The 13,766-nt window shown below is 50.4% G+C and overlaps 2 protein-coding genes across 2 annotated transcripts in view; both read right to left on the bottom strand.

Annotated features, from left to right (window-relative positions):
* Nucleotides 1–185: 185 nt before the first annotated feature.
* Nucleotides 186–9,871, bottom strand: Ankrd2 (ankyrin repeat domain 2). Its single transcript, XM_038310108.1, is given in 9 exon segments — nt 186–332; nt 1,100–1,198; nt 1,368–1,466; nt 2,655–2,753; nt 3,123–3,221; nt 5,140–5,247; nt 5,334–5,492; nt 5,627–5,728; nt 9,692–9,871. Coding segments are annotated over 9 exon segments (1,077 nt in total). The 5' UTR covers nt 9,857–9,871.
* A 1,201-nt stretch (nt 9,872–11,072) lies between these two features.
* The window catches only part of Ubtd1 (ubiquitin domain containing 1), a 62,610-nt gene continuing 59,916 nt past the window's right edge, over nt 11,073–13,766 (bottom strand). Inside the window, exon 3 of the mRNA XM_038341787.1 lies at nt 11,073–12,162. Within this exon, the coding sequence (XP_038197715.1) occupies nt 11,777–12,162 (386 nt within the window). The 3' untranslated portion in view covers nt 11,073–11,776. The remainder of the gene's footprint in view (nt 12,163–13,766) is intronic.

Here is a 13,766-nt window from a genome sequence, read left to right as displayed (position 1 = left end):
GAGTCAAGGGACTCCACATTCCCTAGTTTCCAAATTCACACCCACTTTCCGTTCCTGCGTGTTTGGAGCGCAAAGGGACGCAAAGACCACAAATACCAAAGACAGCATTTTATTGTGTTGAGTCTGTAGGTGTTCCTACCAGGCTGGTTGCAAACAGCTCATAATGGGGGACTATTGCCCAGCTTTTACTGGGCTGGTACTGGCTGGGGGGTCTCACGCCCACTCCCAGGCCTCTCCAGCCCGTTCTGTTCTGATTCTGGCTCAGGATGCTCCAGGGCATGCCGAGTGTCTGCTTGCCATAGCTGGACGAGGTCTGTAGGAGTCTTTCCTGCCTGGAGAGAATAGGAGGAGATTATTCAGGCTTCAGAAATTGCTCTCAGCTACAACAGTGGTTCTCAACTGGAGGCAAATGGCCAGAGGTAAAGACATCTTGCATTTTACAACTAGAAGTTGTGGGTGCTACTGATATTGAGTGGGCAGAGGTCTGGGATGCTGCACAACCATCTTAAAATGCACAGGAAAGTCCCTTCATTATGAATTGTCCAGCACCAAAGCCTGCAGTGCTGAGTGGAGACCAATCACGCCCTCTCCACGTGCTCCTGCCTTCCTCAGTGTCTCTTAGCCTTTTTTGTGCCAAACGAATCTTTCTATGCCCCTCTTTAGCGATTGTTCTGTGGACCAAAAGATGGGCTTGGATCAGAGGACATCTATTCTCCAAAATCCTGAGGCCCACCCCTAACCAACATGATGTGCTAGAATGGTCACAACACCAACCAAGGACTTTGATTCTCTTCCAGCTGGACCTCCATAATTGGGCCTGGACACTGGGCTTCCCTCTGTCCTATAGGGGGACTTTGGGGAAGTTCTCTCACCTCCCCCCCCCCATTGTTTTTCTGAACTTGTGGTCTGAACCTTGACATGGAAAGAGGGATCTGGGAAGGTAGGTGGTTAGGGTGGCATGGCCAAGAGCCAATGGCATGTGTACCTAGGCTGTGACTGCCCCTAGGCTGTGGCTGCCCCAGTGCCTCTGCAGACCATCCAGTATGCATTTGCAGCTTGAAGCACTCACCCTTCCAGCCAGCCAGAGAAACCAACTCACCAGGTTCTTAGCCATCATGTCGGCCCCATGTAGGAGCAGCAGTTTGATGATTCTGTAGCGGTTGAGTCTCACGGCATCATGTAGGGCACTGTCCCCTTCCTAGAGTCAGGGTCACACATGGCAGTGGGTGAGTAGGGTTATAGGAGCTGGGCCTTGCTCAGAGGCTGTAGCCCTAGGGTCCTGTGGGGAAGGACTTCTCGCCCACGGCAGCCACGGGAGCTGCCCTGACACCCACGGTGGCTGAGCAGGGGAGGAGGCAAGCACTCACCCTGTCTTTGGCATTGATATCCAAGCCCAGAGAAAGAAAGTGTTCCACAATCTCCACGTGTCCAGTGCGAACAGCTACGTGCAGGGGAGTGCTCAGGAGCTGTGTGGGGAGGAAGCAGGACTCTTGGCAGTGGGCCTGGAATATGCTGTACTGGGGTGGGGGAGCTATCTTATCTCTAGCCTAATCCTACTCCCAAGTCTAAGTGTCAAGGCCTGAGCCATGGACAGGAGACACTGGTACAACACGCCATTATCCTTCCCAATGAGCTAAATAGACAGCTTTAAGTGCTGTGTACTCTGGGTAGCCTATCATGGTTCCCCTCTTGCCTAGCAGGGAGCTACTACTGTCCAATCCTCTATTCTCTCTCTCTCTCTCTCTCTCTCTCTCTCTCTCTCTCTCTCTCTCTCTCTCTCTCTCTCTTTAAAAATAAGACAGGGTCCCACTATGTAGTCCAGGTGGCTGCAAACTCTCAGTTCCCCTGCCTATGCCTCCTGAGTGCTGGGATTGCAAAGGGACACTACTATGCCTAGGTTCTTCTTTAATTATTTGGCGAGTTTATTCATTGAGATGCTGAGGATTGAGCCCATGGTCCTGCACACGCTAAGCAAGGATGCCACTACTGAGTGACCCTCCCAGTCCGTTCCTTTAAAAGTTTTTTTTTTTAATGAGACAAATTATCACTGCATAGACCAGGCTATCCTTGAACTTAGAAATCCTCCTGCCTCTGCTTCCTGAGTACTGGAATTAAAAGTGTGTGCTACCAAGCCCAGCTTCTTTTTAATAGTTATATCAGATGCCATTAATTGAGGAACAACTGTGATAGAGATGTCAAAGCTTCCTATGTTAAAAAGTAAATTATTTACAAACATTCCCTTCCTAACCTATGTAAGAACTCCACAAGTTTTACAACTGAAGAAGAGTGTCTGAAAGGTCAAGATTGCATGTAAAGGAATAGGTGGATAGAAGGATGACAGGTTAATAAGTAAATGAATAATAATAAACTGATGGATGGGCGGGTGAATGATGAAGGATGGCATGGATGTACAAATCCTGCATCCTCCCGGTGGACCACGCCTCCACAAGAGCGGGTCTTTTGTCTTTCTTGCCTCTCAGCACTTGCTCCCAAGCTCCTTGAAGGGCCTGAAGCTTCTCCGCAGTCACGCTAGAAACCAGGCTAGCCCACTGCTTACCTATCACGTGAGCTTGCTTGCCATTTGCTGTCTCCCCCTTTCCGCCCCCGCCCCCGCAGCATCCCAACGTGTACTTCACTGAGCGCCACAGCTTCACCTTGTCTCTCACATTGGTGTTGGCTCCTCGGCTTTGCAGGAGCCTCACCACCTCCAGGTGGCCCCCACGGCAGGCCCAGTGCATGGCTGTGCAGTCCAGCTGGAAGGGATGGATGGAACTTAATAGCAGAGCTGCTGGGAAGAAAGTTTTCTGGGGAAAGGATTGAAGCCAAGAAGGCAGAGGATGAGAGAAAGAGAGAGAGAGAGAGAGAGAGAGAGAGAGAGAGAGAGAGAGAGAGAGAGAGAGAGAGAGGTACAAGGAGTAGGACAGACAACCCAGGGCCGAACTAGTCCAAGTGAGAGTCACAGAGGCAACCCAGGGGGGAGAGGGGGCTTGCCCAATGTCACAGAACACACAAAGGTAGGGCCTGCCCCTACTGGCAGCCTTCTGGCCCAGATTGGACAGGAAGTAGAATTCTACTGATACTAGATCCACCTCTTACCTCCCACCCAGTACCTGCCCTCTCACCCGATCCTGGAAGTCCACAGTGGCCCCATTCTCCAGAAGTTTCTCCAGTATCTCCATGTGACCCTCCAGGGAGGCTCGATGTAGTGCTGTCCGACGGAACTGCCGCCAGAGAGACCGTCAGGCCGTGAGTCCTAGGCCTGAGCCTACATCCCACCAAACTGAGGCCTAGGCCTTGCCCAAACTTGGTGCCCATGTGTTCTGTATTCAGTCAGATCTTACTCAGATTGGCCTTGGAGTCCCGCCCTGTACTCCAGTCATTCTTCCCCATGCAGCCAGCCATGCCTCTGTATAGCTGGTGCAGCTGGCTCCCCTGCTGGGCATGGGCATGGCTATTCTGTGCTCACACGCTAGGATGTTCAGTGGTGACTTGCAGCTCATGTGCCCGGAGTTCACTGAGACCTCTATGCCAAGTTGCTTCCAGGTGATGCCTGAGTATAAGGGAGCCTTGGCAAGCTCAACTCTTTCCCCTAGTGCTAGGCAGGACCAAGAGGCACAAGTCACACCTGGTTACTGATTCAAGGAAGAAACAAACTTCCCTCCCTTAAGGCTACTTTCTGCTTTGGAGTCAGGAAACCCTTGAGCCATTATGCAAGTCTTTCTATATGCTAATGATCTGGTTATGGGCAGTCTTTCCTGGCCTTCCTTTTGTTTTTTCTTTTTTTTTTCTCATTTTTTTATTAAAAATTTCCATCTCCTCCCCTCCTCCTCCCCCTTCCCTCCCCTCCGTTCCACCCATACCCCCACTCCGCCCTCTTGTTTTTTCTTATTTTGTACTCTTAGCTTGTGGGAGCTTATTTTGTACTCTTAGCAAATGGGAGAAAAAGATTAAGACCCTGGAGGTAAAAGAACAGAAAAGATGTAGACTACTAGAACACAGAGTGGGCCCAAGGGTGGATGGCCACTGGTAGGCTTAGTCCCATGAATGAGAGCAAGGAACATCTTAAGTACCAAGAGGCAATTTCGGAGGAAAAAGCATGACAGTTGACAGAAAAGTTTAAGAAATAGACAGTGGCCATAGTCACACAACACTGTGATAGAATTAATGCCATTCTAAATCAGCATGCTTAAAGCAACATATTTCATGTTATATATTTCCATAGGAGAATATTCAAAATAGTGGCTGGGCTATGACTCAGTGGTAGAGCACTTGCCTAGCACACACAATGTCCCGGCACTGCAAATAACAATATTAATAAACAATTGTAAGCCAGGTTTGGTGGTGCATGGCTTTAATCCCAGAACAGAGGCACAGGCAGGCAGATCTCTGTGAGTTCAAGGACAGCCTGGTAAGGTCTAGGAGAGCCAGAGCTACACAGTGAGACCTTGTCTCAAAATAAATAAATATAAGGGCTGGAGACTTGGCTCAGTGGTTAAGAGCACTGACTGCTCTTCCAGAGGTCCTGAGTTCAATTCCCAGCAACCACATGGTGGCTCACAGCCATCTATAATGAGACCTGGCGCCCCCTTCTGGCATGTGGGCACACATGGAAGGAATGCTGTACACATAACAAGTAAATAAATATTTAAAAATATATATATGTATAATTGTAAAAAGAAGCAGGAGCATATGCCATGAGAAAGAAAGTATCCTATTTCTGCCTGTGTTTTATAATCTTTCCATCCACTAAACACTTGTTGGTTCATTTGACCACAACATATTGGGAAGGCAGTAGGCCATGTTCACTATAGCAGAATCTGAGTGTTGGAGAGGCGACAGCCCAGCCACAGGTCCCACAGCTAAGGAGTGGAGACAGAGGATTTTGGCCCAAATTTTCTGGGCTCTCTTAATTGGATTCCGTTCCTTCATTTCCCATGCAGAAGCATGTGATGTTTGGTATGGAGTCGGTCTGAGCTGGGGAACAGTCTAACGAGGATTCAGTGAAATTGTGGACTGAGGAAGGAAGCATCCACCCTAAGAGCATCCGTGCGTGTTCTCAAACAAGCCCACAGATGGAGCTGACCCGGTTACCGCAGTGGTCCTGAAGGGAGGCAGGTGCAGGGAGGGGGGGAGCGTCACCTCATCACAGGTGTCTGCTGAACCTCCATCAGCCAGGTATTTGTCAATGACTTTCACTTTCCCTTCCACTGCAGCCTTCAGGAACGTCTCCTCGTCCACAGGGCCGGTCTGCGGGAAGAGCATCCACTCATAGAGAATAGTATGGGGACTCTCAGGCTCCCCCTGCCCACATTCGTCCATCCCAGGACCCTTACAATCTCTTCTGGCTCTGGAGGTGGCTCCTGAGCAGCAGCCAGTGCATCTCGCTTCTTCTGCTTGCGTTTTTTCCTCAGTTCTATGAGGTTCTGGATCCCACCCACGTCAATGATCTCACGCCGCAGGTCCAGGGATGTCTTGCGTACACGCTCTTGGCCCTGCACGGGATGGCTCATCACCTCCACACTGGGGCACAGAGTGTGGGGGAAGTTGGATAATACAGGAGCTGAGCTGTCAGCTGATTGAGGCAGGTAGGTGGTTGAGCTGTCCTGTCGTTCGTTCCCCCACTTACCTTAACCTTTTGTAAAGCAGGGCTCTGCACCCCAAGGCGCTTTTCATCCTCTAGAACCAGCATGTCCATGGACAACTTCCCAGGGGTGGCTCTTCGAAGTTTCTGGGAAGCCATTGAAAGAAAGCTACCTAAGATTATTTGGTGACAGCTATATTGGTGTGGTTTTCAGCCAAATGGAAGATTATGAGAATTTTTTGTCAGGGTGTGTTAGTTCACACCTACAATCTCAGCACTCAGGAAACTGAACAGGAGGATTACTGCACTAGAGGGCCAATCTAGTCCACATAGTGAATTTCAGACCAACTGGAGCTACATAGTGAGACCGTTTCAAAACCCAAAACAACAAAACCACCACAAAAAAAGAAATTCTAGCGTACTTAAGTCTTTTGTATAAAATGATGTCAGATTTCTTTACAACCTACACACTTTTTTTTCTTTTCGAGACAGGGTTTCTCTGGGTAGCCCTGACTATCCAGGAACTCATTCTATAGACCAGGCTGTGAGATCTGCCTGCCTCTGCCTCCTAAGTGTTGAGATTAAAGGCATGCACCACCACCAGCCAGCGTTTATACTTTTAATCTCAATATTATGTATACTGACTATATAATCTGAATGTTGCATAGCTGTTTTTATTGTTTAGGGGATAAAGACAAGGGGAAAATCTGTTCATGTTTATTACAAACACAGAATTTGCCGGGCAGTGGTGGTACACGCCTTTAATCCCAGTACTCAGGAGGCAGAGGCCAGCAGATCTTTGTGAGTTTGAGGCCAGCCTGGTCTACAGAGTTAGTTCCAGGACAACTATGGGCTAGGGCTGTTACACAGAGGAAACCTTGTCTTGAAAAAACAAACAAACAAAATACAGAATTAAAATTTTTCCTAAGAACTAGAGAGATGGCTCAGGTGTTAAGAGCACTGGCTGCTCTTCCAGAGGACCAGGGTTTGTTTCCCAGCACCCACATGACAGCTAAACAGCCATCTGTAATCCCAGTTCTAGGGAATCCAATTCCCTCTTCTGTCCTCTACAGGTACCAGACATGTAATGTGTGTGGTGCAAGACATACATGGAGAAAAATAATCACACACATGAAGTTGAAATGTAACAAAGTTCCCACATGTGACTGTTTGAGTCCAGAGAAATAGAACTCAAGGATACAGGAGTTTAATCAGAAAAATTTCCTTTTAGTGAGGTAACTGTGATCAGAGATGGCAGGTTTTGTCCCCTTACCTCCTTCCCGGTATTGAACCTAGGCCTTGCACAGGCTAGGGAAGAGCTCTACCACCCAGCTCCAGCCTCATCATCTCTTCCCTCTTGCAACAGCCCTTTGGCAACATGAAAGCCTGCCGGTCTATGGCCGACACTGCATTTTCTCAGCAATGCTCAGCCCTGGGAAATGTGGAGCTCGGAGGAACAGCAGCGCCTAGCTTTCATGGTCTTGTGGTCAGGGTCTGATGAGCCTCCTCTCTCCACCTGAAGCTCTGGTTTCCCCAGACCGCTTCTCCACTCTTAGTGACCTTCTGGCATCCATTCCCAGGGGCTCCCAAGCAGCTCAGGTAGTTGTGAACCTAGGAATATGTGCCCAGGATGAGGGTAACAAGGCAGGAGGTCAACTGGGGAGAACTTGCCCTCCATGCGGCCCAGGCACCTTGTTAATTCCCCCATGGAGTCCTGGTGCGAACCTCTCTGAGAGTTCGAGGTTTTATTTCAGATTCCTCCCAATTAATATTTTTGTAGTACCAAGTATGAAACTTAGGGCTTCACATGCCAGCTGAGCTACAGCCCCTTCTCTCTTCAGTGTTTGGAAGGAATCCTGGACTGCCTTTCTTGCCAGGATTATGGCTATACAATCTTCCAGATTTATATGATTCTATGATTTGAGGTCTCCCTGTGCAGGTGCCACCCAAAACAATGCACCTTCTGCCAGGAAAAAAAAATTTGACCTCGGGCTAAAACTGTTGCTTGTGGGACCCTGGCTTGATGTCTGAGGAAGCATCCAGAGGGAGGACTTAATCACCTGCTATCTCCAGCCTTCACTGTGACAGGACAGGTAGTGCCTGCTCACCTAGGACTTGTTAAATGAGCGGACAATAAATGAAAGAATGGAATGAATGAATGAATAATGGCATGAAGACCATGGAACTCTGGTGTCCAGTAGTTCTGGGTAAGGATGACCTTACCTGGTAAGTTACATCCCGAGGCCTCTGTGCCTCCAGCTCCTACCAACATAAGGGGCCACAGACTGCTGGAGGCTCCCAGTAAGGCAGGAGGGATTATTTATGGAGTCCATTTCTTATTTGGACTCCCTTTGGATTTGTGTTCATGGGCTGCCAGAGTCTGCACTCAATGTTTGTGACTCACAATGACACTCCCGGCTGACTCCCCAGTCCACACTTCAGATTAGAGAATCTTGCGAAGCGCTCAGCCAAGAGTCTTGCTGTGGCTGCTCACCTAGTGCTTGTGATTTTAACGGACGCCCAACGCTGGCATGCAGAGGAGCTGGGTGAGAAGGCTGGCTCTGTGGGCACCTGTGTCCTTGCAGCCCTGTGGCTGTATTTGTTGGGGGAATGGATGGGAGAGGACTGTTCTGTGTCCCCTGTAGGAGTTCCTTCCAGTGTATCGTGGCAGCACTCCAGAAGTGACACAGCACGATGACTCTCCTGCCTGGCAGCAACAGCCATGCATGCCTGCTGGGGTGGCGGGGGTGGGGGTGAGATTCCTGGAGATCCAGGGATGCCCAGGTGCTGTCCACACTCCTCTTTGATAAATCTGACTCATCTCTTCTCTTAAATGACCACTGCCTCTAAGCCGAGTTCCTGTAGCTGCCCCCTGTACCCACCCGTTGCAAAAATAAATTCTTTTTGCAACATCAGAACTGTCTGTCTCTGATACAAGTCAGAGGACACAACTCTCCCTCACTCTGTGACACTCCCCACAGCCCACAGAACACACTCCTCTTATCTGGCCATCTCTAGTTTGTCCTTTGCTTCCTTTCCAACCTAAGCACTTCACACACTCTCACGACCACCATACCTTCGCCATGCAGACTGCAGCTCCTGTTTTTTTCTTTAGCCTGAAATACTCTCACCACATCCTGACTGCACTTAGCGCTCCTAAAGGCCCAGCTCACTTCCCATCCTCCTCAGAGTGGTAGGAGAGGGCTTGAATGACACCCATCCTGCTCATTACAATGGTCCACTTTCTATTTGGCCACATCTGCCCTCTGCCTTACTTGACTATGTAAATAAGAAGTGTTAGCTGGACCGTGGGGGCGCACGCCTTTAATCCCAGCACTCAGGAGCCAGAGGCAGGTGGATCTCTGTAAATTCAAGGGCAGCCTGGTCTGCATAGTGAAATTCTAGGACAGGCTCTAAAGCTACACAAAGAAACCCTATCTTGAAAAACAAAAACAACAAAACAAAGCAAACTCCAAGCAAATAAGAAGTGTTGGTTAAAATTAATGCCCACCTTCCCCCATGCAAGAACTCTAGGTTCTTTTGGGGTGTGGCGAGGATAAACTCACAGTGTAGCCCATTATGGGTGTGTACTGTTTAGAATAGAATTTAGAGCAGGACAAGTCAGTACTCTAGCCCTGCTTACTTATCCTAGAAAAACTGCACCGGTGCCTTAGGTCTCTACAAGCACCACCCACAGTCCTGGGTAAGTACCAGCTGGTCTTCCCCTTCTCCCTTCCCTACTCTTATCAGCTTATTCTCCTGTAGCAACTAAACCGTGGAGATGATCCTCCAGGGGGCACCTGGGGTGTGTGTGCCTTAGGACCTTCCTGGCTTTCCCTGTACAGTCCAGTTTATTTCCTGAAGCCCAGGTGAATTGGGCAGGGTCTTGGGAAGGTCTGCCACCTCCAAGCCCCACCTCTCCCCACCCACAACCCCGTCAGGAACATCCTGGTGTGGAAATGGGCCTGGGGGACCCCAGGAAATACCTGTTTAGCATGTTGTGTGTACGCACATAGCAGTCAGTCTTTCCCTTCCCACGGTAAGACAGGTGGACTCCCTAACCTGGAGTCCCCCTCCCTTCACTGGGGCTTCATTCACCTTGGCTCTCACCTCAGTTTCTTCCTCCTGGGCAAGCCGCTGCTCGATGAGCTCTGTGGCCCTCTGCACAGCCTCAGGACCCTCCATGGTGCCCTCCACATCTGCCTCAGCAAGCCACAGGACATAGGGTCTTTATAGGCCAGAGCACCCACCCCACCCACTGGGCGCCTTTGTCATGAGCTCACAGGCTCAATTCTCCACCTGCCTCCCCCACCTGTCACCTTCACCTCGGACAGCCCCAGGGTGCATGGGAAACCACTGCCCAGGCCAGGGAAGTTACCCCTCCCCTAACCTATGGCCTACTGGAGCCAGAAGGCACAGCGCCCCAAGAGGACAGCTGCAGGAAGGGGTCCAGCGTGTCCTCGGTACTGGGAACTGCTAAGTCTGCACAAAGGGCCAACATGCTGCCACTGGCCTGCGTGGCAGTGCCACCTGCTGGATACCAAGAAATCCTATCCAGGTAGTGCCAGATAGGGGGCCTGAAAAATCGAATATGAGCCTCAACAGACCTGTGTTTCTAGGGACTTTGGGGACCTTCTCGAGGCAGGAGTCAGAGCAGCTGTTACCCTCTGGTGGCAGCACACCCTACTGAAGCATGGCTCTGCTGAATGGCATGTCATTAGCCATAACCAGACCCTGTCCATCTGTTTGCCTCCTCTTCCCAGAGCCCTCAGCAGAACTTACAATGTTACTTTAAGGGAAGAGTCTCGGGAAGCCAGCGTGAAGAGCCAAGGCCAGCTGAGGAGACTAGGCAATGCCAGGTTGCCTTGGGCGAAGCTGGCCACACTCTCTGAGAACAAAGAGTACATGGAGGAAAGGCAGACCTCCACTCACTGAGCTCCACACCTGGGACTTGCAGCCTGGAGTCCTGGGTTTAACCTGCCAGTGGCCTCCAGTGCCCCAGCTTTGCACTTCTACAACCACAAGTGATGCCCCCGGGGACACCTTAGCTGAGATTCCCTTCTGGTGATGTGCACAGTTCCCCAGAGGAAAGAGAGGAATTGACCCCGCTGGTCTCTGGCTCACACACTTCTGGAAGCTTTGCTCTGACACAGCATGGGCACTACATCACCGATCTCCAAGCTGGCACAGAGCTCATGCTGCCTTCTGTGGTGCTCCTTTCCTCTTTCACATGTGCCTCCCATTTAACTGTCCCAGCAACTGCTGCAGGAGGCAGGGCAGGCGGTGCCACCTCCACTTTAGAGAAAAGTAAAATGTATTTGGAGGTAAAGTGACTTTTTCCAGGACCCACAGGAACACAGACAGGTTGGATGAGATTACGGCCCACAAGAGTGAGTAGCTCAGGTTGGATGCTCTACTGTGCCCTTCGGTTCCCAAACCAGCAGGAGCTCTGGGCTCCACCATGCTGTGGACTGCAAGTCAAGGGTGAGGCAAGAGAGGAGAAAAAGGCTTTATTGATAAAATACAGATGTGTCTGTACACAGGGCCCTACTGGGGCCAGGACCAGGCTACAGACTCCACCCTGCCTGGGTTACAGTTGGGGATGGCAGACCCCTGCCATAAAGCCTGGCTACCTGGCCACCTGCTTCATCTCTGCTGATTGTGCTGGGTTCAGGGAGAGGCAGAGAGGCCCGCCTCAAGCTCTCCAAGCCCTGGGGCTCACTGGTGATTTCCTCCCCTCCAGGGGACTGGCACTATGCCCAGGGCAGAGTCATGGGAAGAGATAAGGGAGGTGGGGGAGAGACAGCAATTGCTTCCAACCCTGAGCAGAAAACTGGAGTGAGCACAGTGGTGGCACCAGATGACAGATCTGGGTTCCAAGGTCTCAGGCTGGCCCCCATGGCTCCAACCTATGGTGGAGAATGCCAGGTGCCTTTTCTCTGACAAGGTTGGCAAGGCCTGTGTGTGGCAGGCAGCACTGCTCCCTGGGTGCGGAGCACTGGTGGACCCAGTGCCCTGGAAGGCAAGTCCCTTCATAGCTCACTAAGAGCCATACCGCAGGGTGGCAGGAGGTGCCCCTGAAGAAGACAACAGCACTGGAAGGCAGCAACAGGCGGGGAACCTTGTGCTCCAGGCCTAAGCCCCACAGCCTGCAGGGGACCTCCATGGCCTCTCTTCCCAGGAGTCAGCCGCCTGTCAGTCCTGGGGTGGTGGGGGCTGGTTGATGATGACCTGAATGACAAAGTCTTTTTGAATTTTGGTTTCCTGGAGCCGTGTACGGTCTGTAAGTAGCTTCCCGGAGAAGAACCATCTCTGCCAGGATGGCTCGATGCCCTCCTGGCTGTGCAGCTGCCTTTTGAGCTGCCCCACTGTGTCGGGCAGGCTGGCGTTGAGCCTCACGTCCTTGCCTGTGGAGAGGCGCACTTTCAGTGGGAATTCACGGCGCACACTAGGGGTGGGCTCTGGGGGCTCCAGGCTCTCCTCCTCTGTGTGCTCCAACAGCAGGTTCACAGGTGGTGATAGGCAATAGACGGGCAGTTGGTAGCGGTTGCCCAGCTCATCGTAGCATTCACAAAGGGTTCCTGTGGGAAAGGCAGGGCAATCAGTGTAGTGTCGAGACCTGCTGTCATGCACTGAATACGGTGTCCCCCAAATTCCTATGATGACGCATATTTGAAAGTAATAGTTACATGAGTAAGTGATAAAGTTGGGATAATCTGATGGAATAAGTTTCCTTACAAGGAAAGGCCCCAGAGAACTCTCCCCATCCCTTCTCTCTGCCTGTCTGCCTGTCTACCATGTGAGAACAGCAAAGAGGTGAGAACCCTCACCAGAACCAAACGGCTGTCACTTTTTCCTTGGATTTTCCAACCTCTAGAATTGTGGGAAACAGATTTCTAGTGTTTAAGGAACCTGTGTGTGGCATGCTGTTTACAGCTGCCTAAGCAGATTAACTCGCCCTGCAGCTACCTCACAGTCCCCAGCCTCATCCCAGAGTCAGGACTCTCTAGGACATCCTTATGGGCAGAAGAACACAGGGCTGGCTCCATCAGCCATGGCATGTTACTTTTCACTTGTTTATTTAACATTTTTTTTTGTTGTTGTTTTTTTGAGACAGGGTTTCTCTGAAGCTTTTTTAGAGCCTGTCCTGGAACTAGCTCTTGTAGACCAGGCTGGCCTCGAACTCACAGAGATCCTCCTGCCTCTGCCTCCCGAGTGCTGGGATTAAAGGCGTGCGCCACCACCGCCCGGCCTTTATTTAACATTTTTGTTGAGTACACATGCTAGGTGCTGGGCTGAGCCCCATTTTCCTTACTGGTATAATGTAATACAAGCGAGAATGCATTTACTGAGTACTGAGCATCCCCTAAGTGCTGGTACTGGACTAGGTGATATTATGTACATCCTGATCAATCCTTTGTGGTTGCAAGGGTCAGGTTTTAACATGAGACATGCCCTGCTCAGGGTCACGCAGCTAGGAGAGGTCACAAGCTGAGAAAGAACAGTCAGGACCTAGGTCTGGGACTAGAGCTCTGCTACTGCTTTACTTTCACTGCCTAACGAGGGCGCTCTGAGACCCTAAGTACCTCCAGCAAGTTTTTAGCTTGTAGTTTTTAATATTTTATTTTTATTTAATTTGCATTAATGACTTCCTATATGTATGTCTGTGTGAGAGTGTCAGATCTTGGAGTCACAGACAGCTGTTAGCTTCCATGTAGGTGCTGGGAATTGAACCTGAGTCCTCTGGAAGAGCAGTCAGTGCCCTTAACTGCTGAGTCATCTCTCCAGCCCAACTTGTAGGTTTTATTGGTGTTTTTCTGTCTTCTCATTAGGCAAAGGGGGATCCTGTCCCTCCCTCCTACTCCCCTCCCCCTTCCCTCTCTCCTTCCTTCCCTGACAGACTCATATAACACAGACTGGCCTTCAACTTGAACTTCAGATCCTCCTGTGTCTACCTCTCACTGGCATGTGCTACCATGCCTGGCTTTGTGTCTTGAGCTTCTCTGTTCATGCCAGAAAGAGTTGTTTAAATGAATAAGATATATATGTGTGTGTATACGTATACATACATACATACATACATATATTTCCCCATCCCCACCAATTTAAACAGAAACTACTGACATGTGGTGACTTTTCTCCACCTCTGTGCTATGAACCCTGATATCCCCAGCCCCTGCAAGGA

The sequence above is a fragment of the Arvicola amphibius genome, chromosome 1, assembly GCF_903992535.2.
Source record: "Arvicola amphibius chromosome 1, mArvAmp1.2, whole genome shotgun sequence".
Taxonomy (NCBI): domain Eukaryota; kingdom Metazoa; phylum Chordata; class Mammalia; order Rodentia; family Cricetidae; genus Arvicola; species Arvicola amphibius.
This window is presented reverse-complemented; position numbering and strand designations above follow the sequence as displayed.